The sequence below is a fragment of the Eschrichtius robustus genome, chromosome 18 (assembly GCF_028021215.1).
Source record: "Eschrichtius robustus isolate mEscRob2 chromosome 18, mEscRob2.pri, whole genome shotgun sequence".
Lineage (NCBI taxonomy): Eukaryota > Metazoa > Chordata > Mammalia > Artiodactyla > Eschrichtiidae > Eschrichtius > Eschrichtius robustus.
The window spans coordinates 51,009,229-51,036,114 of record NC_090841.1 but is presented as its reverse complement, the minus strand read 5'-3'; the positions used below and the strand labels follow the sequence as shown (position 1 = coordinate 51,036,114).

The following is a 26,886-nucleotide window of genomic DNA, read 5'->3' as shown; positions in this document are numbered from 1 at the left end:
TGCGGAGCGGCTAGGCCCGTGAGCCACAACTGCTGAGCCTGCGCGTCTGGAGCCTGTGCTCCGCAACAAGAGAGGCCGCGATAGTGAGAGGCTCGCGCACCGCGATGAAGAGTGGCCCCTGCTTGCCGCAACTGGAGAAAGCCCTCGTACAGAAACGAAGACCCAACACAGCCAAATAAATAAATAAATAAATTTATTAAAAAAAAAAAAAATCTATTAAAAAAAATAAAAGAGGGAGGAGAAGTGGGAATAAATGTATACGTTTAGCTGATTCACTTTGTTATACAGCAGCAACTAACAGACCGTTGTAAAGCAATTATACTCCAATAAAGATGTTAAAAAAAAAAGATATATTTATTCTAAATACCGTAAACAAAGTAACTTCACCAAGTTATTATCAGCTAAAAACCCTAAGGACAAAAGAGACATTTTCCCTGCTAAGGAAACAGGAAATAAATTCAGGAGATTAAAATGGCTTCCAGATGATCTTCAGCAAGTGAAGGGCACAGATTTCTAAAAGAGAACAGTATGCTTCAACTTTAGATGTCGAATTATAATGCTGTCCACCTGAAACTTACATAATAAAAAATTCTATTTATGAAAAGAGTACATCACTTAATCCATATGACAGCTAGGAGGAATAATTTTTTAAAAGCACATTAAGAGAAAGTCGGCTTGCATAAAAACAGACAAAAAGTTTCAGCTTCCCTTTTTCCCTCATTTCTGAATGAAGCTCTTCTGGAAAGCTGCGCTTCTCGGCTTTATGTGCCATCTCAGAACAATTCCTGAAAAAAGTGGTATAAAGTGCAGCACTGGGAAAGCATGAAGTAGACTCAGATGTCTGAGATGGGACAGAAAGAAGTGTTTTTGTTCTCAAATTTTTAATTATTTTCTTTTGTTTTTGAACAAGGTAAAGCTATTTTCTTCTTCTCCGTCTCCAGTTAGTTCCTGGGGATGGTCCACGCTCAAGCTGGAGGACGCCAGTCAGGGAGTTGTAAGATCTTTTTCATGACTAACACCCAGAGTTTCATGACGATGCATTGTCCCCAGTGCAGGATATTCAGCTAAGGAGGCTCACCTTCAAATTTTCTAGGATGTTTCTTACCTTATGATACTTGCTTACCTTTGGGCATCTTTACAATTGGTTGAGCAAAGTCAATTTTACATGGTTTAAACTTGTTTTTTAAAACATGCTTTGAACTTGCTCAATCCAGAACTGAACTTGAACAAGAAAAACAAAACCAACAAAACCCTAATATAACAAAACCAACTTGTCTTATTGAGGGAAGCACAGCCTGAAAGTCAGTCATATCAGAGTGAGAAAGATATCAACTGTAAAGAATTAAAAGACATTTGTTCATTCATCCATTTATTTATCCATTTATTGAGTGCCTACTAAATACCTGGCACTATTCAAGGCTTGAAAACAAATCAAAACACTCATATTCTTGTGGGAGTAACAGCGAAAACAAAAAATATGATCATACAACAGCAAGTGATGATAATTGCTATGAAATATAAGAGTATGGGGTCACAAGGCTGATTATTTTATAGAAAGGGAGACAGGGAGGAGGAGGTATCATTTAAGCTGAGATCTGAATAGGTGAAGGAAATGCTTTCATGCAGAAGGAACAGCAATGCAAATGCCCTAAAATAAAAACCTTCTTTGCACATGTAAGGAATAGCAGGAAGCCAGGATGACTGGAGCATGGCAAGCAAGATGGAGAGTGGGAGCAGAGAGGAGACAGGCAAACAGGGAATAGGTCGTGTGGGGACCTGGAGACCATGGGTTAAAAATTCAGATTTTATTCTCAATGTAATGGTAGCCGTTGTGGAGGGAAGAGAGGGCAAGAGTTGAATGTACAATCTCTGGTTCACTTTTTTTAAGAGGAACCTGTCTGTTACTTTGGAAGCAGGGAGGTGATGATAGACATGGTAAGAGGTGATCAGATTCTGGGTGTATCTGGAGATACAGCCACTTGGACTTCTTGACAGACTGGATGTGGGGTGTGATAAAAACAGGAGGCAACAGTGACTTCGAAGTTGGGAACCTGAGCAAGTGGGTGAACGGTGGTGCCATTTACTAAAATGGGAAACATTGAGGGGATGAGTAGGTGGGTGGTAGGGAGGGAGAGGAACTAAGAATTTTGTTTTGAACAAAGTGTGACGTGCCTATTTGACCTACAATTGGAAATCTTGAGAATGTGTGTGTGTGTATACACATACATATAGGAGGGGGTGTTAGAGACAATGTCAGGGTCAGGAATATAAATGTGGAAGCTATCAGCACACAGAAGGTGTACAAAGCTATGGATCTGATAACACCCGCAAGGGAGAGGCTGTAGACAAAGAAGAGACAACATGGAAAGATGAATGAACCCGAGGGCACTCTAATATTTACCCAAATAATTAGGATTCAGCAAAAGAAAATCAGAAATATCAAGTTAAATGGGAGAAAACCCAGAGGGCAATTGAAGGAAATGTTTCAAGAAGGAAGGTGTGGGCAACTATGTCTGACGCTACTGATAGATGGACGATATTTTTCCAGGCAATAGGGTAAAATTCCAAATTGATTAGACACCATTCAAGAAGTAAAGGTAAAATGCTTGTTTATTTTCTCCTTCCTCAGGTAGAATGAGAGACTTCAAACTCTAATGAGAAAGCATTCCAGAATCAAAGTTTGTAACAAGGTTGGTAACAACCACCCTTCCTTTGAATATTACAAAATGGTGATATAATAAAATAAATCAGGTATTTCCTTCCCAGCTCAGACACCTAAGTCAAATTTAAATCTAGTCAAGAATGCAGAATCGTTGATCATGATCTTGGCTTCAGTCCTTACAAGTCTAAAACACTAACTAGAAGGTATCCTCATCAAAAATATGACATATATTTCGAAGCACTATACAGTAACAGACTGTACAATTTTTGGTATACCATGTACTACTTAAAATCAGGTATTATAAGAGAAAAAATTGGGAATTTTATAAATTGTTTAGAGAAGAAACTAGTTAGATATAATTTATCTCCTACTCTAGTGCAAAGTATAACTCAGTGTCATCACATAACCATGTTTCCCTTTTGTAACACTTTCAAGGGTTTATGGAGCACTTAAATACACCAGAACATACAAATCTAAAGTCTGCAATTACTCAAGAGTGTCTGTTAGCAATGCCGTAGCTTACATAATATTTGATCATGAGCTTTCCAGGCACTAACATCACAAGACAGAACCTGTTGTGTGTGGAGGACTTGTCATAAACAGAAAGCAGCTAATCTTAACAGCTTTAGATGGAATGAAGACTGACAGCCCATTCTCTTCCTGATTTATAAATCCTTCACCACGATTTACCGACCGGTGTCCCTCTTGAACAACAGCGTATACTGATTAAGAGTCAGATTGCTTGGGTTCAAATCCCCAACCACCACTTACTAGTTCTAGTGTTTCCTTGAGCAAATTATTTTACCTCTCACCCTTCTTTTTCCTCATCTGGAAACACACACACACACACACACACACACACTCACATATTTGGGTAATAATAGTCCTTCATTATAAGAGCATGTGGGTATGATGCTCTAGCCACATGTCTTCCACGTAGTTAAAAAAATAAATACTAGTTGCTTTAATTGTCAGTTACTTACCTACTCTTGGAAAACCTTCACTAGGAGGTAACCCACCATTCAAGTCAGCCCATTCTGGTGTAGGACAGCTATTTATTTATAGAAGGGTCTTTAAAATACTTGAGCCAAAAGTCTCACTGTGCCCAATCAGTTATTACCAGTTCTACCCTCTGAGCCCACAGAAGACTTTTCTATCCTCTCTCCTTAAGACAATCCCCCAGGTACTTAAAGACAGATGTGACGTCTAGGGCTGCCCACTATCATCTAAACACACGTAAGCACCAAACTGAGCATCCTGTACCCGGGAATTAGAACCAGGCTTTGAGAAGCCTATCAGGGAGGATTTTACAGTCTTTGAAAAGGCTGATTATGGGGCCGTGTGGCGATTCTTCTGTAAGTGGCAGAGTGAGTGTGCTAAACCTGTTTTCAAAGCTGTGCATACATGACAGGTACCATCCTTATTAAGAGCTCTGAGTACATCAAAAGTGTTTTTAAAGAAACATACCCGACAATTACCTTTGGAAAGGGTAAACACGGGTACAACACATCGTTTTTCATTTCCTCGGGCTCAGATACATTTTTGACAATTAACAGATTTAAGGAGATCTACGGACATCACTTAAATCAGCCAACCTTTCGACTGGACACAAAACTTTCATTTGTTCAGCAAGAACCTGAGAACTGTCTGTCAGGAGCTGTAGGGCACAGGAACAACATGGACAATTCAATCTGCAGGTAATACATGTAACAGATGAAAGAGTTCACCTACCATCTATTTCTCCAGACTGAGAGAGTCGGGTAAATGTGCTGACGTTGCTTGGTTTTTCTTAACTAACGCTCTCAAAACCAGTGCTTTTCTAAAACTCAAATGCTGTTATGTTGAGAAGTGATTTTGAAAGGAAGGAGGAGATAAAAGGAGCCAGTCAGTCTCAGCAGAAATCCCTGACCATCCAAAGCCCTCTGGGCGTCCAGAGACAGAGCGCCCTGGAGCACCGCACAGAAGGCCAAGAGCCCAACGGGTTGAACGAATCCACACGCCGGGGAAATTACTCCTCTCTCAGCCTCGGAGAAGCTTTACGAATTCCTCAAAACAGCCAACTGTTCCATTCTTTATCTCATAATTGTGTGCAGAACTCAACAGGCCTATCTCCAAACAACCCAAAAGCAAAGTGAGACAACTCAGCGGAAGCTTCCTCAATGGCCCTACCCTGGCCTATGACCTTGGTGACTTACCTGACCAGGCCAGGGGCCCTCTGAGCCTTTTGTGACCTCATTTAGAGGAGGTAGAACCCTCCCTGTTTCAGCTTCACCTTCCTCAATGGAGAAAACCCAATGAGTCATCGGTTAGACAAACGTTTAACTTCATTAGTGACCTAAGAAAAAGTAGAATGTACATCTTTCATCTATTTATTTAGAGGGGAAATGCAAATGACAATTTCTAATTCTAATTTCTAAATGCAAATGACAATTTCTAATTCAGAATAATGAGAGGCTGGGGCCCCCAACCTCTGCTCATGGCTGCAAATTAGCACAAAGCTTTCACAGAGTGACTTGATGATGTGCATCAAGAACCAAAAAATCATTCATTTCCTTTGGCCCAGGGAGTTCATTTCTCTAGTCGGTTCAAGAACACTCTGTTTTATTAAAGGTACCAGTTCCTAGTATTTTCCCCCACTTTAAGAAGAGGTCCACTTCTAGCTTTCAGTGTAGCAGTACATTGGAAGGATCCAGAATGACTGACACTGCTAGAATCCTCCCACTTCCTCAGGAAATACCTTGTCATATCTGTTTACCCTTTCTGGAATCAAGCTATTCTAACAGCATCTCTGCCCTGGTTCCTCTTTGTGTGAATCAGTTCCTTCCCAAGAGAATTCTGTGAACGCCCTCAACTCTCGCCACCCCTCTTGTCCTAGGATCCTTTCTTATTTGCTAAATAAAGAGGATGTGTTTAAGAAATAGTAAGATGCTGCATAAAGAAAAAAGAAACAAATTGACATCAAGACACTCCTTTGCTGCTCACAACTGCCCTGAGAAATCTATGATGCTAGAAATCCGAAGAGTGGAGAGGTGAAGATTGATGTGCCCTTCTGGAAGGAAACGTTCTTGAGTGGTAAAAATATTCGATAACTCGATTGGGGTGCTGGGTACATGGGCCTATACATTTGACAAAAAGGTATATCTTGCAACTCTACACTTAAAATCTAGGCATTTCACTGCATGCAAAGATTACCTGAACAAAAATAAACTACTCCGGGGGTTCCCTGGTGGTGCAGCGGTTAAGAATCTGCCTGCCAATGCAGGGGACACGAGTTCGAGTCCTGGTCTGGGAAGATCCCACATGCCACGGAGCAACGAAGCCCAAGCACCACAACTACTGAGCCTGCACTCTAGAGCCCGCGAGCCACAACTACTGAGCCCACACACCTAGAGCCCATGCTCCGCAACAAGAGAAGCCACCGCAATGAGAAGCCCGTGCACCGCAACCAAGAGTAGCCCCTGCTCGCCACAACTAGAGAGAGCCCACGCACAGCAACGAGGACCCAACGCAGTCAAAAGTAAATAATTTTTTTTTAAACGTAAAAAATAAAAATAAAAAATAAAGATAAATAAATAAACTACTCCAAGCAACTCCTGAAAGTTGTGCTGTATGCAACCTCAAGATCTCTCAACAAATTACAAAGTCACAATGCTCTAGCCCAGGGGGCAAAGATGTTAGCCTCACTCCAGCCTCGACTCAAGTGCTGCCTCCTCTGTGAGCTCAGGCTGCCTCCCAAATGCTATCACTACACACGGGGCAAAATTCCATCACAGCAATTATCTGACGGCGCTGCAGGGTCTGTTTGCATGTCTGCTCCTCGTGGGGTGCACTCTGTCTGGAGGTCCTAGAAAGATACTAAAGAATTGGCAGTTGAATCAGTAAGCCCAGCAAGTGCCTGATACAGAGTAGGCACTTCATAGGCATTTTTTGGATAACAGAATGACTGAATGTAAGTCCCCATGAGGGAAACCAGTAACTAAAAGGCAGGAGTAGAGTGACATCACTCAGGAACAGGGTTGGGGCAGAAGAGGAAATACTGAGTAAATAGGCAAGTACACACTGGCACCCAGATGAAGGCGTATCTTGTAGCTGGTCCCAACCAACTGCCAAAGCAACAAGCTCAGCTTTGGACACTGATGCACATTTCCACTGGGAGGAGGAAACAGTCCTGGTCCTTAGGTTTTGTTAAAGCTCCAGCCTTAGGATTGTACATTCACTCAACAAGTGTTTACCTGGCACTGTGCCAAATCCTCAAGCAAAAGACAAGATATTATTCCTGCCCTCAGTTAGTTCCTAGTCTAATACGGAAGCATGTTTGTAATTACACCACAGAGAGCAAAAAAGAGAAATCCATACAAGCAATAGTGATAAGGAAGAAATGGGTTGGGTGGAGGCTCGGTGGCCGAGAAAAGGCTTCACATAAAGCTTGACTGTAGAGCCCAAGCATGGAAGAATGCAGAGGAGCAACATATATTAGGTAAACAAGGAATAACAGGCATTCCACACACAACAGCCTGGAGGTGAGAAAATGGCACCCTGTGCGGGGCGGGGAAACACAAGCAAGGATTAGGGAGCACTAATTCCTTTACAGTGAGCATCTCATTCAACTGGCATAAGCACCACTGGAGGCTCAAGGAAGAACACTGACTGAGGCCTACAGCATTTAAGAAGCTGAGCCAGGACTTGAACAATGATTTGATTCCAAAACGGTGCTTTTTTTTTTTTTTTTCAGCTTTATTGAGATTTAATTGGCACACAGCTTGGTATGAGTTAAAGGTGTACCACCTAACAATTTGACGTATATTGTGAGGTGATTACCACAGTAAGGTCAGTCAACATCCATCTCCTCATATAGTTACAAAAAACTTTTTTCCTTGTGATGAGAACTTTTAAGATTTACTCTCTTAGGAACTTTCAAATATACTGTACAGCAGTGTTAACTGCAGTCATCATGAATCGGATGAAGGCGGTCAAAAGGTACAAACTTCTAGTTATAAGATAAATAAGTTCTGGGGATACCTGTACAAATCTGTGCTTTTAATGTCTATGCTGTCTGGCAACTATGCAAATAGTGATGGAGAAAATGAGCAAAAAATAAAGATATACAGACGGAGACCAGATTGTAAAGGGCTGTGAATGCTACACTTCACAGCTTAATGTAAATGCGGACTTTTAAAATCTTTTCATGGCTCCTCAGAAAACAAAAAACAAAATCAGGTTTATATTCTGAAAAACTAATTTTAATTGCAACAGCTAGTGTAAGAATTGCTTTCTAACATTTAAAATTTTAAACAAAGTTTTACCATCAGAGTCTTTTCAAGTTTAGTATCTGTTAATTGAAATTATATATAATTACCAGAAATGCTTCTATGAATTCAGTAACATTTTCAAATGCATGTTTACATCGCTCTACATCCATTTGAAAAGCAACAGTACAAATCATGAGACCTTCATTTAGTCTACAGACAACACTGGTATGCACTGAGGATTCAAGTGCACCCAGCAAACCCTTTCACACCAGACCACAGGTTGGAAACCACCAGTAGAAGGGATGCAGTTTACAGAGAAAGAGGGGAAACCACTTAGGCGAATTTTGTAAATATCAATGGGGGACCCACAGAGTGCGATTCTTTAAAAATTTAGCACCTAAAGGCAAACAAAAGTGATGACCAGCACACAACTCCCAAAGGACAAAAATGGGGCAGGTGGAGAAACAGACCAGTTGGAAGTAACTGGGGAAGGATTCATATTCTGGTGCCAGGCATGGCCATGAGCTCAAGTTGGCATCCCTTTGGTCCTTCTACAGGGTGACAGTGATACTGAAAACTTCGAACACAGAGATAACAGGACGGGCAGGTAAGCAGGAAGGTGTTGAATTAAGTTAGCCTGATCCGCTCCAGTCATAAAAATTACTACTGTGTTTAAACCTCAACCTAGATAGGAACATTAAGTCACAGACTGGAATGGGTGACCAACCAATGCAATGAGCAATATACTCAGTTTTCAATTTCATTGGTATTTTGTCTGTTTATCACAGGTTTTTAAATGCTCCATAAACAGAGGGACAGAAGAAACTGTAAGGTACAGAAAATTAAAAGGTGCTGAAGAAAAGGACTAAAATTAGAGGGTCTGGGCGGCATTTTCTACCACTTCCTCTCCCACTCCATGACCTTGCTAGAATCAAGCTTCCCCTCTGCCTCTGCCTTCAAACCATTACATTATTTGGCTTTCAACCTGTGTTTAATCATAAACTAGCTCAATACATTATTAATACTCCAAACCACATTTCCAACCAGATAATAATCCAATATCATGATGTTGAATTACCTTAAAAGGTTATGTTCCTACATTTGTTTTGATTTCAAATATGAAACTAACCAGAAGTATATATACACTTTGAAATATCGAAGAAACAATTTGAAATAAACAAAGAGTCATGAAATGACAATAATTGGCAGAATAACAAACACTAGCCCTCACCTTACCCTTTCTCCTCCTCCCAAAACAAAACAAATTTAAGACTTTAACTTTGGTTGTGGGACTAATACATTAGTTATTTTAAATCGCTGATGGAGAATGGAAATGGCAAGGACATACTGCCATGGACTCTGGTCATCTTTCAAAGATTTACAAGGTTATCGGAGTTTTCTGACCTTGGGTTGGTCAAAGCTGCAGCTGAGAATAAAGGTAGCAGATTATATTATAGGTATATTACATACAATACATATAATATGTATATTATAGTATATAATATATTAATGTATTTGTGTGTTATATGTATATATATAAATACATATATATGAATGATATAATTCACATATTACATATATGTTTATATATGTGTACTGTGTATATATAAAAAATATATATATATATATGAATGAACCACTTATGCTTCAATGTATGTAGAAGAAAGTATGATAGAAATGGAAAAATGGAGCAAGGCTATTAGTGAGCAGGAGAAAGATTTACACTATAATCTTCCTTGCTTTCCAAAATAGTTTATAAATACACTTTGGAATCAATATTTTATCCTCAAATTAGGGGTTCTCAGGGTTAAGTGGCTGTGGAATGAGACACTCATTCACTCTGCTTCTTTTGGCAAGAGCAATATTTTAAAAGATGTGCTCTGGTTATAAAGGCAAAGCTAAGGAGACAGATAAATTTGGACACTAACTGGAGAAATAACATAAACCTAACAGTGAACACAATGCTGTCACTTCAATGTCCCAAGTATACCAAAAGTATATGTGAATATGTAAATTATTCATATATCTTCAATGAACGTACTGCCTCGCTCCCTGTGGCACTAGGGGAAAAAAGTCACTTAATTTTAATTTCATAAGAGTTAACCATATTAAAATTCTATGGCAAAGACTTTAGAAAGATTTGGCTTTCTGCTAATGATGAACAAAGCACTTTACAGAGTTGCCAAATCATTGCTGACAAACACTTTTAGGTGGAGTTGGATGGGGGTGGGAAGATGAGCACATTTACCGTGCACATGGGGTATCTTTTATCACAACACACCTCCCCAGAGTTTATTAGATACAAGTTTCTCACAGAAGTCTCCAATTATAAGCAAGCTATCACAAAAAAAAAAAAAAGGAATGTTTAGATTTCAAAAATCTGTACACTGAAAAAGGAAAGGATGTGAAATCATCCATATTCACAGATTCCCTGAAGCAAATACAGAACTTGCAGATACAAACTCTACACAGGAGCCCTGTATGGCCAAAAAAGTATCCCCATATTTCTTCCCTTCTCCCTCTCTCCGTCCCAACATTCAAACACAGAAGGGCAAGTTTGATTTCTAAAATTATGCAGTACACATACTGCTAATGGAAAATTACCTTTGGAAGCCTTGACTTTTCAAGGTTTATGAATGGGGGAAGTTATTTCTCTTAACTACATTGCTGGAATTTTTCCACTCTCATTTCAATTCAGAATACAGTGTTTATTCTTCTCCCAACCTCCCCACGCCCTCTCCTCACACCGTTCTAAGTCACCTTCAAACCAGCTCAAGTTTCAGTACAAAAAGACGGCAAAGCTAATTTCTTAGACGCCACCCATCTCCACCTCCTGCCACTGTCTAGTGGGTAATGATACATTCACTTTCCTTTAGCGTGAAAAACATAACATTTAAAGTTTATCTTTTTTTCCACATACATAATTTATTTCTTTAAGGAGAAATGAATTGTTTTAAAATACTGTTTGCTCTGGGATTCTTGAATATATTGTTTTTCCATGGAATAACCTTTAATCCTAATTTGAATTTTTAAATATGTTGAGAAGACCAGCACGTGGCATCAATAACCCTTAAATGACTGCAAGGCTGATAAAGGCAATACTTTCGGTTCCTGATTCACATCTGCTCGTAAGACTTCTTTAGCATCATTATAAAAGTCATCTTTTTCATCCAATAATAAAACGGCTAGAAGTCCTGGTGTTAACTTTCTACAGACAAACGTAACCCTAATGCGTTGATCAAGGAACTTCCAAGAGACCATCTCCTTTTTAACGGCAAGGAGGGGAATGGAAGATCTCCTCCCTGAGGCACAGCTGGGAAACTAACAACCCTTGAGTGAGTGATTTCAGGATATCTTGGTCTTAACAATGCCGACTTTGGAAAATGTACGCGCCTTGACTCACACACCCTGGGCTCCGGAAGCTGCCTCGGAGAAAGCATCTCTCCAGGTGCGCCACAGGTGTCTACCCTCCTCCATCCGCCCTCCCACACAACACACAATACGCTGCCCAAGCAGGTACGTTTCAGGCATTTCCACTTCTAGCCACCCCAAAGAAACGCACCCGAGGACCCTGGGCCGTCTCTGCCCAGCAGGGACATCCCAGGCGTCCTGGCGCGGACGTGGGCTGGTCCACAGAGATGCGCGGTCCCCAAACCCGCGGGGCCAAGCTCTTGACTCTGTCCTGTCAGAGGAGCTCCGGGGAAGCCAGCGAGACCGTCGGGGGGCGGGGGGGAGGGCAGCGCTAAACTTCGCTGGACGTTAAATCATAGGAGGCGCAGAACTTGCAAAGTCCCCCAAACTGCTGAGCGAACCAGCCTGAGGCGCTGCGCCAGCTAAGGTCCGGGAGGCGGCTGAAAGCAGAGTGGCGGGAGCGGCCGCGAGGCCGCCAAGTCGTGCGGAAAGAAGAGGAGTAAAGGCACTCACCTCCACCCATCTCTGGGCCTCGGCGAACGCTAGGGCGCAGTCGGCCTCCGCCTCCTCCATCACTTCCAGAACTAGGGGGAGAGGGGGAGAGAGAGACATAGTGGGTGCGCGGAAAGGCGGGAGTGCCGCTGCTCCGGCCTCTCGCCGGCTGCAAGACGCCCGGGCTCTCCGACCCTTTGTTGCGCCCTGCAGTTCGGTGAAGTTTCGAACCCACGAGAACTTAAAGCCGCGGCTTTCTCTAAACTCCTGAACACGCCGCGGAGACCCAGGCGGAGCGCGGGAGGCGGAGAGGGCTACCAGAGGCGGCGCGCGGCACCAGCCCCGAGGACTGTTTGGACTTCAAAAGTGGCTGCGCGGCCGCCGCCCTCCCGGGATGCCCCGCCCCCGCGCACCCCCGCCGCCCACTCCGGGCCTCCCAGCCGCCGCTTCCGTCCTCCCCACCCTACCCCCCGCCGCGCCCGGGGGCTCACGGCCGCAGCGGCCCTTGTGGTCGGACAGTCTGGCCCAGGGGATGCCACCGTCCGCCAGGAGGCCGTGGCCCGGGCCACGCACCCGCTCCCGCGCCGCCCGCCGGACCGCGGCCCCGCCCAGAGGAGATGCGCCCCCGCGCCCGCATTCTGTCCGCATCCTTCCCGCCTCCGGCCGCCTGGCCGCCTTCCCTCTGCCGGGGCCCCGGGAAGCAGCGCCCCCAGGGCTCGCGGCCGCCCGGCCCGCCTGACATACCAGGAATAGCTGCTCACAATTGCACCTTTTCCCAGCCAAGAAACGTCCCCCGCGGTGGAGCGCGGCCCGGCCCGCCGCCCTCACCTGCGGCCCGACTTCGCAGCGCGCCCCTCCCTCTCCGGCGGAATCCGCTGCGCGCCCGCCCCGCCGCCAGGTGAGGACGTCCGCACTCCCGGGTCTCCGCCTCCTGCCGCGGCCGGAGCTCTCCTGGCGGCAGGTGAGGGTAGTGGCCTTGGCATGTGCGGCCCATTTCCCCCAGCCTGGGCCAGCCCCTCTCCGCTTCGCTTCCAGGTGGGTGAGGTGGAAGATACCTGCTGCCACTCAGGCCCCATCCCTCCGCGAAGGGTCGGAGAGGAGGGGAACCCAGCATTCTCCCGCCCTCACCCTGAGCGTCACGCCCGCCACCCTGCGTGGCCTGGGAACACTTAGGGGGCAGTAAGGTGACGGGTTATTCACCATCCGCAGGGGACCTGGGTAGATGCACAGGACTGGAGGGCCGGAGGCTCAAGGGTTGCCTTACGCGGGTTCTTTTCCCACAGAAATCAGATCTCCGGAAAGGAACCTGCTCGTCTGTCTAGGCTCCCTGGAATCTCGCTTCTTGCTCCTGAAGCCGGGCCACACGTTGATGTTGTCACTGTTGGAAGAAGATAAAGATCGGTCCTTACTCCGGTAAAGGAAGCCATCCCTTTTTTTTTTTTTTCCTGGTTGATCCTCTTTATGATGCAAAACGACCTCAAAGAGCAGAGAGACTAGTATAATGGATAGCTAAAACCCAGTTTTGCCTTATTTACCTCATCACATTTTCTGCTGAAAATATACATATTTCCTACTTAAAGATAGAGATTTCATCTCTAAGTATTATAATATACATCTCGTTCTTTAAAGAACGCTTTTCTGCATAACCATATTACCATTTTCACACCTAACTAAAGCTAACCTTAATCACTTAGTATTAATATATGCCCAGTCCAGACTCAGATTCCTCCAATGGATTCCAAAATGTCTTTTACAGCTGACTTAGACCAGAAATTCAAACAATAACCACACATTGCATTTGGTTGCCTCTTTTTTTTTTTTAGCCTAGAATAGCCTCCTCCTTCTCTCCCACTCTACCCCCTCCCCCTTTTTAGAATGACATTGTCTTCTTAAAAAGAAACCAGGCAGACTTCTAGACTTGTCTTATGGCTTCTTTGGGGTGTCTTCAACATATTTCTGTTCCCTCACTATTTCCTGTTACCTAGAAGTTAGATCTAAAGGCTGGATTAAACTCATTTACACTTCTGAATAAAGATTTCACCAGCATCCTTCCCGACTGGGGTGACTTCTAGAGGATGGTGTTTATTTGTTATGTTTATTTTCATCCAACCCTTTTTTCACTGGCGTTGTCTGTAATCAGTGTGTCTGTTTAAAAGAGCTCACAGTTGTTCCTGCTAAAGTGGGAAACCATTGACTGGATCATCTCTTTGCCTCCTGACGACACCATGATCAGGACAAACCCAAAATGAGGATGAAAGGATAAACGAAACTAGGAAGAAATTTCTTTCCGGCTATTTAAGACCTGTTCTATTAAATATTTAGTGAGCACATTATATGTGTAATGTGCTGGGTATCATAAGTGATACAAAAATTTAAAAATTTTAGACAGTGAATCCTATGGACTTCCAACCCAGTAGAAAGACAGACATTCTGCAAGCTTCATGAGAGTCACTGTTACTACAGTTGTTTTATATATATATACTATACCATTTAAAGCTACTGCTGTGTCACTTGACTTACAGCTTTGGGGGCAGCAGCCCAGGATGGCAAGAAGTGCACAGGCTTGGGAACCTGTATGACTAAGGTTACCAAGTTACCAAATTCTCTGAGCTTCAGTTTCCTCACCTGAAAAATGTGGTGATAATAACTACTTCAAAGGGTTCTTGTGAGAATTAAATATGATGGTGTATGTAAAAGCCAAGGGCATTGCTTGGCATGGAGCAGGCACTTAATAAATGATGGTTATTTCCCGTTCGTCTCTCTCTAACAGTAGTGTGTCAAATATGGATTTTTCCTAATAAGTGGGAATTTCATTTATTTGCTCAGATACTCACATGGAAAGAGCTATAGGGTACTGCAAATTCTGTTTCAAGTCAGCTCAAGCACCAGCCATTTCTGTCTCTTTAGTGTTGCAGATTTGCAACTCACAAGACCCAAATCCAGTTCTTTGTGTCTTACCATCAGTCATTAGAGTGTTTTATCCTTTTGGAAAGATTTATACAGCTCTATAGAGAAAGGTAACCTGCCTTAGGAGTTAAAGATGAAATTCACAATAACAAAACATCACAGATATTATTTATTTTCCAAAAGAATTTGAGGTGCCTTTCAATATTTAAAAACATAAAACAGTACAATTGTCATGTTCTTATATATTAGTGATGAACTGAACTGTTGGTAGGAGAAAGTGACCCATCTTTCTGGAAGGTAATTTGGCAATAAATATTAAAAGTTTTTAAAATGCCCACGTTCTACTGCAGCAATTCTACTTCTGGGAATTTATCCTAAGGATATGAGTGAAGATATATGCACACAATGAGCATCTGCAGTGGACACAGAGATGCACTGGCCAAACCTCCCTTTGGAAGTCTACCTCGGCCACAGAGCGCAGCCTCACCTGAGGTCGTGCCCCTGCCAGAGCAGCCCTTGTCTGGTGACTGAGTGAGGTTATAAAAGCCCACTCATTTCCACCCAATTCAGGACAACTCTGATGGGCCCTTTCTGTAGATATGAGGTCTGTAGAAGCAGTCAGCCTTTGGCATAGTTCAACTTCTCCCTTGCCCATTGCTGTTCCTTCCCTCTTCACTTCCCTGGGGTCAATCCCTAATAAGTATCTTATGTTTCAAGTGGCATTTCTGTCAGTTTCTGGAGGACTCAACCTGTGATGGCATTACACATGATTTGCTAGAAATGAGAATCTCGAAGCAATCTAAACAATAGGGATGGTGGAGTAAATTATGGTTCTTCCATAGAGTGAGATATTGTGCAGTCAATAAAAATGTAAAAGGATGTTCAATGACACAGAGAGATGTTTAAAAATATATTACGAAGTGGGGAAAAAACATCTATAAAGCACCCAAATTTGTGATTGCATTTTTTTTTAATTGGGGTATAGTTGTTTTACAATGTTGTGTTAGTTTCTACTGTACAGCAAACTGAAGTAGAGTTCCCTGTGCTCTACAGCAGGTTCTCATTAGTTATCTATTTTATATATATTTGTGTATATATGTCAATCCCAATCTCCCAGTTCATCCCACTATGATTGTATTTTTAAAATGCATAATTTTCCACATAGAACAAATTGGAAAAAACTCCACTCCCTCCCAAAATATGGGAGTTCCCTCGTGGCCTAGTGGTTAGGATTGGGGGCTTTCACTGATGTGGTGGGGGTTCAGTCCCTGGTCAGGGAACTGAGATCCCGCAAGCCACGCAGCACAGCCAAAACAAAACGAAACTCCATCCAAAGTTTAACACTGAGTGAATGGACATTTCATACTTCTCTCTTCTACAATTTTTTGGTAAGAGACATGTATACTACTTTTATAAATGAAAACATTTTTATGACACAAAGATACGTCCAAAATTGACTTTCTATCTCATCCCACAAACTTCCCCTTGCCTTCCCTGACTTGTAAATGGTACCACACCTGAAATTCGGGGGTCATGCTGGACTTCCTCATCTCTTACCTCCATGTCCACCCCATCCCCGGTCCTGTCCTTTCTGTCTCCTCAATATCAGTCCAATTGGCCCCTCTTACTCATCCTCATTTCTACTTTAGTTCAGGCCCTCATTAGCTCTCAGCCGGATTTCAGAAATTGTATGACCTTTCTAAAATTAAATCTTATCATTCTACCCAATTAACTTCTCCTTCAAGGACTCCCAGTTGCCAGCTTAAGGGCCACCTGATCGTTGCCAGCACACTGACATCCTTCAGGACTTGCTGCTGCTCTCTTCTCTAACCATGTGTCTTGACCCATGTTTTTCCCTTTGTGAGAAACATGTTTCTCTCCCTTTCTTTGCCTGGCTTTCTCCTGCGTATTCTTCCAGGCTCAATTCAGGCCTCTTCCTTCTCAGAATCCTTCAAAATATCTTTGCAGATCATCCTGGGCTACATTAGGTACCGCTTTTTTTTTTTTAATTAATTAATTAATTTATTGGCTGTGTTGAGTCTTCCTTGCTGTGCGTGGGCTTTCCCTAGTTGCAGCGAGCAGGGGCTGCTCTTCATTGCGGTGTGCGGGCTTCTCATTGCAGTGGCTTCTCTTGTTGTGGAACACAGGCTCTAGGCACGTGGGCTTCAGTAGTTGTGGCATGCGGGCTCAGTAGTTGTGGCTCGTGGGCTCTAGGGCGCAGGCTCAGTAGTTGTGGCGCAAGGGCTTAGTTGCTCCGCGACACGTGGGATCTTCCCGGATCAGGTCTCGAACCTGTGTCCCTTACATTGGCAGGCGTATTCTTAACCACTGCGCCACCAGGGAAGCCCAGGTACCTTTTCTTTATGTAATCGTAGCCCCTTCAATCACGAGGTATTATATTGTCTGTTTTCCTCATAGAACTATGAGCAATTTAGAAGTGCCTAACTCTGCCTGACATGTATCTGGTGTTCAACAATTGATTATTGACTGGTGTGCATATGGGTATAAAATATATAACTCTTAATGCACAGAAGTAATAAAACTTTAATAGGAGCAGAGTAGAAAATACCAATGATTACTGAAGCTAATACAAGAATTTCTTTACAGTAGGATTTCTCAACAGGTATACTGCTGACAATCTGGGCTGGATAATTCTTTGTCATAAGGGATTGTCTTGTGCATTGTAGGATATTTAGCAGCGTCCCTGGCCTCCACCCACTAGATGCTAGTAGCACCCCTGTAGATGTGACAATCAAAAATGTCTCCAGACATTGCCAAATGTCTCCTGGGGGCCAAATCACCACCAGTTGAGAACCACTGCTCTACAGGGAGGGACTGGCTTCATTGATTAGTGCTTTGGTTCAGTAGAGGTGCCCAAGTTTTTTTAAACAAGTGTGTGGGGTAGAGTAGAGAGGAGTTAGGTGAATTGGGGGAAAGGAGTTACTCTGTGTTATGAAAGAGGAAGGGGCAGGGAAGCACTGGGCTGGACGATGCCTGGGGCAAAGATTATAAGAATGAAGGGACTTTGTGGCTGGAAAGAATTGCAAGAAGAGACAGGTACAGTGGAAACACTTCTAATAAAATAACTGAGTTTTATACTCTGGTTGAATATGGTTCATAAAAATGTCAACCCTCATGGATTCAGATAGCCAACATCCGAATGGCCGGTATATTTCTCATGCTTATAAGACACATTTATTAACAGGAAGAATCACTCCTAGAAGGTAGATGAAAAAATATATTCAATATAATGACATTTTCTCTGTTTGCAGATGATAGGATCTTATATAGAGAAAATTCTAAAGAATCCACCAAAAAGCTTATAACTAATAAAAGAATTCAGTAAAGTTGTGGATACAAAATCAACATACAAAAATTATTTGCATTTCTATACACTAACAACAAACTATCTGCAAAAGAAAGAAAATAATCCTATTTATAAAACAATAAAATACTTAGAAATAGATTTAACCAAGGAGGTTAAAGATCTGTATACTGAAAATTATAAGAGACTGATGAAAGAAATTAAAGAAGACAAAAATTCTGAATGAAAAGATATCCATTGTTCATGGATTAGAAGAATTAACATTGTTAAAATGTCCACGTTACCCAAAGTCATCTATAGATTCAGTGCAATCCCTATTAAAATTCCAATGGCATTTTCCACAGCAATAGAAAAAACAATCGACAAATGTGTACAGAACCACAAAAGACCCTGCATAGTCAAAGCAATCTTGAGAAAGAAGAGCAAAACTGGAGGTATCACACTTTCTGATTTCAAATTTTATTACAAAGCTATAGTAATCTAAATAGTATGATACTAGTATGAATACAGACACATAGAACAATGAAAGAGAATCAAGAGCCCAGAAGTAAACTCACAAATATATAGTCAACTAATATTTGACACGGGAGCCAAGAATACATATTAGGAAATTATAGTCTCTTCAATAAATGGTGTTGGGAAAACCAGATATTCACATGCTAAAGAATGAAATTGGACCCCTATTTTATACTGTTCACAGAAACTAACAGGAAATAAATTAATTGTAATACCTGAAACTGTAAAACTCCTAGAAAAAAAATAGGGAGAAAGCTGCTTGACACTGGTCTTGACAATGATTTTTGGATTACACCGGAAGTACAGGCAACAAAAGCAAAAATAAGCCAGTGGGACTACCTCAAACTAAAAAGCTTCTGCACAGCAAAGGAAACAATCAACAAAATGAAAAGGTAATCTACAGAATGTAGATGGAAAAAGTATTTGCAAACCATCTATTTGATAAGAGGTTAATATTTGAAATATATAAGTAATTCATACAACTCAACAGCACACACAAAAATCTGATTTAAAAAATAGACATTTTTCTAAAGAAGGCATACAAATGGCCAACAGGCACATGAAAAGATGCTCAGCATCGCTAATCATCAGGGAAATGCATATCAAAATCACAGATACCATCCTACACCTGTTAGAACGGCTATCATCAGACAAGAGATAAGTGTTGGCAAGAATGCTGGGAAAAGGGAACCCTGTGCACTGTTGGTGGGAATGTAAATTGTACAGCTAATACGGAAAATATTATGGCGGTTCCTCAAAAAATTAAAAATTGAACTACCATGTAATCCAGTAATTCCATTTCTGAATGTATATTTGAAGGAAATGAAGTCACTATCTTGAAGAGGTATCTGCAACCCCATATTCATTGCAGCAACATTCACAATAGCCAAGACATGGAAATAACCAAAGTGTCCATCAATGGATAAATGGATAAAGAAAATACACACATATATTATATATATATATATATAATCTTAAAACGCCAAACTCATAGAAATAGAGAGACTAGAATGGTGATTGCCAGGGGCAGGGACTGGTGGAAATGGAAAGATGGTCAGAGGATACAAACTTCCAGATTTAAGATGAATAAGTTCTGGGGATCTAATGTACAACATGGTAACTATAGTTAACAATACTTTATTATATACTTGAAAGTTACCAAGAGTATAACTTAAATGTTATAACCACAAAAAAAGAAGAAATGGTAATTATGTAAGGTGATGGAAGTGTTAACTAACCTTATTGTGGTAATCATTTCGCAATTACACGTGTATCAAATCATCATGTTGTACACCTTAAGCTTACACAACGTTATATGTCAGTATATGTTACATGTCTCAATAAAGCTGGAAAAAAATAAAAGTTCATGTAAACAGAAAAAATATATATATATAATGATAAAGTTCTAATTATCCCATCTTTGCCCACAAAAATACATCCTTCAGTGTTGGTAATTAAAGGATTACGGATGTTGTCAGTACTTACATAATGATACTCAGAAAGGTAGGTTTAATCCTACATTTGGAAATGGAAGCCAGGGAGAAAAAAGTAGCCACGATGTTACAGACAATATTTAAGAAATGAAGGTAAGAGGGAGGAATGTAGATGTGCAGGAAGCAGAAAGGGAAAATATTCTAGGTGAATCCCATATTATATCACTCCCCCAAAAGGCAGACAAATACTGAGGAAGTTTTCAGTACAGCCTTAAGATGATGATAATGAGTGCCTTGCCCAGTGGATGAAGGCAGGGGTCCTAAACAGGTCTTCTGAATCTGCTAGACGAGATGGGATAGTCTAGATAGAAGCCCTTGGTTCTTATTGACCTTCCCCCTGTGTGCACAGACAGCTTATTAAGAGACCAGTAGAGATGGTAACTTTCAAAACATGGGACCAACCCCATAATTTGAAGAGTAGTTGGTTATTTTCTTCCTACTGTAAAGATCTTAAGGCTTTGGGGGTTTTTGTTTTGTTTCATTTTTTCAGCATGTACAAGAGTTTCCTATCGTTGAACTCAAATGATTTAACAGAGAATCTAAGACTTTGGTTTTTGTTGGGGTTTTTTTGTTGTTAAGGTCCTGCAGTCTAGCCAGATTTGCAAAACCACACTATAATTCTCTAAGTGATAGCAGTAAGATCAAAAGGACTTACCCTAAAATTATCTTTAAAATAAACTACTGGGGCTTCTGGGTAAGAAGAAAGAGAGAATGTCTGTTTACCAAACTTCTCTTCCTGCGACCTAGTGAAATGAGTAAAATGAACTCTGTATTTTCCCTAAAAGGATATATTTAGTAATGATAATCAAAGATAAGAATAGTCAAGCCCTGTTTTCTCTAAAACATTTTCTTTCTGTTTAGTGTTTTCATGTTTTGGCACAGAAGTTCTACCTGAGCTCTCATTAAGTTTACTTGAAAAGAGCAACAACATTACTGTCTGTTCAACTTGTTCTGCTAAAAAAAACAGGAAAAAAAATGAAGTACAGCATTTACTGTGTTATTAACTTAGAATTGTAATAGCCATTTTTATTTATATTTTGAAGTATAAAAGATTTCATTTTATTTTTGCAGGGAGGAAACAGCCACATATTATAAGAAACTTCTAAAAATTCAAACTACATTTTTTAAAATAACCCCTTCATTCTTCCTATTTTGTGAATAGTGGGTGGATATCGAAAAAATATTAGCTTCAAAAAGGAAAGGTTTCCAAAACTACAAAATGGACTGGCCTGGGGAATAAGAGACCTAAGTTGTGCTCCTAGATTTAGCCCTAGTAGTTGTGTGGGCATCAGTAGTGAGATCAAAGTGATCTCTAGCACATCTCATGCTCACCATCATGCAGAGTGAAGAGACCTTACAAAACAGCTATGAAATGAACCCCTTGGGACTTCCTTGGTGGTCCAGTGGGTAAGACTCTGCACTCCCAATGCAGGGAGCCCAGGTTCATTCCTGGTCGGGGAACTAGATCCCACATGCATGCTGCAACTAAGAGTCCACATGCCACAACTAAGAAGTCCGCATGCTGCAATGAAGATCCCGAGTGCCGCAACAAAGACCCAGCGCAGCCTAAATAAATAAATAAATATTCTACCTTTAAAAAAAGGAAGAACTGAAGCCTTTTTCTATTCTTCAGAGTTCCAGCACAGCCATGAAATAGTCTACACAGAGAGTCAGGTGTTCCCTCAAGGGTTGGAAATAACCACAAAAGAGGCCAGCTTTGGTCCCACCTCCTTCAGAAGGTTCTTTATGAAACAAAGCAAAGGGATTTCCTTGAATGTAGGGGTCAGTTTGTTTGTTTGTTTGTTTATTTTAAACAACAGCAATTTATGTTTTTTATTAATTTATTTATTTATTTATTTATTTTTGGCTGAGTTTGGTCTTTGTTGCTGAGCGCAGGCTTTTCTCTAGTTGCTGCGAGCAGGGGCTACTCTTCGTTGCGGCGCACAGCCTTTTCATTGTGTTGGCTTCTTTTGTTGCAGAGCACTAGCTCTAGGTGCGTGGGCTTCAGTAGTTGTGGCACGTGGGATCAGTAGTTGTGGCTCGCGGGCTTTAGAGCGCAGGCTCAGTAGTTGTGGCGCACAGGCTTAGTTGCTCTGCGGCGTGTGGGATCTTCCCGGACTAGGGCTTGAACCCGTGTCCCCTGCATTGGCAGGCAGATGCTTAACCACTGTGTCACCAGGGATGTCCCCCTGTGTGCATTCTTGTGTATAAGGATGTCTAATGAGTCCTAGAGAGAAACTAACTCCTGTAGGTAGTGAGTGGAATATTCTTAAAGTAGGATGGAAGTTGGCCATGAGAAATATTTATGAAAAGTGTTTTCTCCAACAAACGAGTATAGGGTGGACTCTGATATAGGGCAGAAAGGCTAGGAAGCTGGATATACCTGCAAAAGGTTTAACTCTTTTGCCTTAGATTCGAGAAATAGTTATGTTCAAAGTATAGATTTAAGGTAGTGGTGGACATTGTTATATTCTAATTCTCTCCTGAAGTATGGAGACCTCTGGTAAAGTTGGATACACAGCTTTATGTTAGTGGTGCTTTGAAGGGTACAGTAATGTCCTACATGAGGCAAAGTGCTACCTGGGAAAGATCAGTGTCTGTCATAGTTGAAAGACTGAAACAGAAATTGACAATTCAGCAGAAGCATACAATTGAACCAGAGAAGGCTGGAGATACATGTACTCTTTTTTTTTTTTTTTTTTTTGATACATATACTCTTAAAAATCCTTGGAGATATTTCGGGAATCTAGAAGAGTCATTCAAGGCATTCTACTTGAAAATTAAAGGAGATGTAACTCCAAAAGATCAAAGATTTAGGAGTATCATATGCATTTATGAACTGACTTTATTCTCCTAGTGGTGGAATAGGCCAGAAAAATGTTATTTACCCATCATTTCACTTTCTAAAATCTTATTAATAATTATACCATGGCCAAATTTTCAATAATTTTTATCTTCCTATAACATATTTTAAGATAAATCTAAATTAAGGGGCCTTGACGTGTCTATTTCTGCTTTCAATTTCATCATTTTTTGCTTTTCATATTTTGAAGTCTATTTTTTGGTGCAAGCATTTAGGATTGCTATGTCTTCTGGATGGATAGACTCTTTTGTTATTATGTAATGTTCCTCTCTGTTTCTGTTTTTTATATTTTGTATTATCCTGGTGTCTACTTTACTGTTAATAATAAAGCCACTCTTAACTTCCTTCTAAAAAAAGACAAAAAATAAACCTAAATTGATAAACTTCAATAGCCTAGGTTTTCACCATTTTGAAAGAAAAATTTTACTTGACAACACCTACAATAAATTACCAATTTAATTATTCAAAAAATGCTTTGACTTTTCTGGTTCTGGCTTAGAAATTAGAGAAAATTTTTACCTTAATAGGAATAGTCCTTCCAGAATTTCTTTTAATCTCCAAATTTATATCTGCATAAAAATTCATAACTAGGAAAGCTAAACCATTAACATGGGGAAAAATGAAAATTAACTAATCAGCATATATTTATTGAGCAACAACAAACATTTACTGAGTCTCCAAGGCACTATACTAGCTAGCGGAGATACCAAGATACACAAGTGCTGGTCCCAAAAAAGTCAAATGCAAATATGTACCTGATAAAATACTAAGAATATTTTTACTTTAATTCAAATTTTAGAGACACTTAAAATTATTTTTGCTCTGCTGGTGGCTTGTAGAAATTTCATATCATTTGCAAAATAAGTGCAATGTAAAATTAACCTTTCATTTTAAGTTATACAACCAAAAAATTTTTACAGTTAATATTTCATGCCAGAAAAATTCTTTGCCAAGGAAGTGCTTAGTTCTTTAAGCCATTATGGCCAGAGAAAAGTTTATTGGATGTTAAATCAAAAGAGCAGGAGTTATTAATTTTCAGATCTTCTTTTAATTGGTATCCCGATATACTCAGCCAACGCAGTAGAGAAAAGAAACTCTTCATGTGCATAACTAAATTTTTCAGAATCAGATATCAGTATCCTCCATGTTTATTGCTGTATCTGTTGAATAGATCTAATGTCAGGTTAGGATAGTTGTTGTAAATCAGCGTGGCACCCACCATAAGCATCCATTTCTAGTCAGGTCCTTTTGAAGGGATCCCTGGGCTTAGAATTCTTAAAGCTCTTAAAAGCATGATGAGAATAGGAGCATGAATTATGAAGGTAGTACTTAACAATTACAAGATTTAGAAGAAGAATGAGAAAAACTTTTCAAAGCAAAGTCCAGCAGGATCTTAATAACACTGGGCCCGCAAACCTAAACTACAACTGGCTTCAAGTAGCTTGGCTGACATTTCTGCACGCCCTCATCACCTTGTATGTGAAAGCACGCTACAAATTACAATATGCTTTATGCTATATCTCCCACCATCCGCGCATATTCTACCAGTGCAAGAGATCAACGATGATTGTAAAATAGATAAGACAGAGCTAATTATTTGCAATACTGTGAATACTGGCAATAAAAGTTCAGGTAAGGGCTTCCCTGGTGGCGCAGTGGTTGGGAGTCTGCCTGCCAATGCAGGGGACACGGGTTCGAGCCCTGGTTGGGGAGGATCCCACATGCCGCGGAGCAACTAGGCCCGTGAGCCACAACTACTGAGCCTGCGCGTCTGGAGCCTGTGCTCCGCAACAAGAGAGGCCGCGATAGTGAGAGGCCCGCGCACCGCGATGAAGAGTGGCCCCCACTTGCCGCAACTAGAGAAAGCCCTCGCACAGAAACGAAGACCCAATACAGCCAAAAATAAATTAATTAATTTAAAAAATAAAAAAGTTCAGGTAAAATGTGCCTGGGAATAGTCTGGAATGTTGACTTAATTTTTATCTCAATTGCAGTATTTATTTCTTAACCTTCTACTGAGTTCCTCTCTGCCATCTGCATGTGTTTCCTGAAGAAAGCCAAATGAGGACATTCTGCCTTGCTGTTTTCAAAGCAACAATATAGAAGTAGTCAAGGGACTATTACCTTCTGTGCTGCTGACTCCCTCCCTCAGATACAGCCAGCCCACACATACACAGACACTGGGCAATGACCAGTTGTCTCAAAATTCCCAGAGCTCAGAGGTCTGTTCTTAGTATAGGAAGTCCAACTGTAAAAAGTGAAATATTGTATATCCTCATTTTCTTCATAGTAGATCTAACAAATTAAAATAGGTGTACACCATAACCTTATATTGAATGTACCTGACCTTGTTTTGTCACTGTATTGAAATTTGTCAAAATTCAAATAGCTATAAGTGAAGAACGAATAGTAATAATAACTTGAAATGTCGAAATAATTGCTCAGGGTGATTTACATTCCATAAACATAGCTATAAAAGAGAAAAACAGCATTCTTGGCCCCCAAGGGTAAAAGATTCAGATAAAAATGTTTTCTAATGAGCAGTATGCTTGGATTGCTTGGATATAATAGTATTACAGGAAAGACCAAAATTCCAGTCATCCTTGCTAAAATTGCATGTCCGCTAACTTGAGCTATTTTGAGATTTTTTTTTAAGTTAAACCATGTCCGAGTTATAGAAGAAATATGCACAGTTCTCTTGTGCATAGAAATGAAATTTGATCTGTTCATTCCACCTTCTTATTTAAATTATTTAAAAAATTAGATGAATCTGATGATTCATGAAACAAAGTTTGAAATTACATTCAATATAGCTTATTGCACTTGTGGAGTGGTTGTAGTAATGATAGACACCACTTTTTGTGTGCTGGCTTTTATGTACTACATCTGTAATTCTCACAAAAAAATCTGCATGAAAGTACTTTTACTTAAGGTGTTAACAGCCCAAAACCACTCAGAGTCAGAGCAGCCAAGAATCAAACCATGTCTAACACCAAAGTCTGAGCTCTGTTTATGAAGCAATGACATTTAGACCATTGTTAGTGATCCTAATAATGTCTCTTTTTTTAAATAGTAAAATCACTATATTTTATGTCATAACCTCAGTATCATGCTATCAATCAAGCATTGTGGGAACACTAAAATTCTAAATACTAGAAAGGGAATTTAGAAAGGGAAAGGGTACTAACTGGATATTAGAGAAAAAATTTCTCTCTTAAAAACGTTCCATCAGCCAAGATCTCCCAATTCAATGGAAGAGGTATCTACTCCTCCTCCTGCAAGGTTCACCTCTTCAGCTGGGTTCTAGAATCTCCCTACTCATAGTGAGGTCCTCAGACCAGCAGCCTGGGTGCTAGTTAGAAACACACAGTTTCAGAATCTGCATTTTAACTAGATCTAGGATCTCATATGCTCATTAAAGTATGAAATGCTTTGCTAGATGATACATGTCTTACCCATCCCCACCCTCCATAGGTCCCCCTGTCATCCCTTTTCTTTCCTGTGTTCTCAGTTTCTCTCCGCTGTTTTTGTTTTTGTTTCCTCACAAAGAAACACTCTTTTAAAAGACCTCTCTGATCCTGCTCTGAATCCAGTTATGACCTAATTTCTCTCCTGTTCTCAACCAAGTGCCTTGAAGGTGGTGTCTGTGCTCCCTGAATCCATGTCTTCACCCTCTATTCACATCTCAACCCACTGCAGTATAGTTCAATCACCTACTGAATATCATCTGGGCCCTACTATATACCAAGCACTGTACCAGACTCTGAGGATAAAATGCTATGCAGAAGACACTGACTTTGTCCTCCAATGACTATCTTCAAATTGTTTTGACATAGATCACCACCGACTCCCTAAATTGCCAACTTCAGCAAGCACTTTTCATTATCAGAAAGGAGACTCTAGCTGTCTTTGATAAGTCAGATATTAAAGAGATTTTGCATTTTGTTAAATGTGAAATAGTGCTACTC

General features: G+C 40.8%; 2 protein-coding genes across 6 annotated transcripts in view; one reads left to right on the top strand and one right to left on the bottom strand.

Annotated features, from left to right (window-relative positions):
• The window catches only part of LMO7 (LIM domain 7), a 193,807-nt gene extending 181,630 nt beyond the window's left edge, over positions 1 to 12,177 (bottom strand). For 3 of the 5 annotated variants that reach the window (XM_068526291.1, XM_068526294.1, XM_068526292.1), the window contains exon 1: positions 11,836 to 12,176. In XM_068526291.1, the coding sequence (XP_068382392.1) occupies positions 11,836 to 11,934 (99 nt within the window). In that variant the 5' untranslated portion in view covers positions 11,935 to 12,176. Of the gene's footprint in view, positions 1 to 11,835 lie in introns of all 5 variants that reach the window. The other 2 variants (XM_068526298.1, XM_068526293.1) reach the window with 2 other exon arrangements.
• Positions 12,178 to 12,288: 111 nt separating this feature from the next.
• LOC137751711 (protein diaphanous homolog 1-like) lies at positions 12,289 to 13,847 on the top strand. The gene is made up of 2 exons (XM_068526300.1): positions 12,289 to 12,712; positions 13,098 to 13,847. The coding sequence occupies exons 1-2, from the start codon at positions 12,432 to 12,434 to the stop codon at positions 13,207 to 13,209; spliced, it is 393 nt and encodes a 130-aa protein (XP_068382401.1). The 5' UTR covers positions 12,289 to 12,431; the 3' UTR covers positions 13,210 to 13,847.
• Positions 13,848 to 26,886: the final 13,039 nt, after the last annotated feature.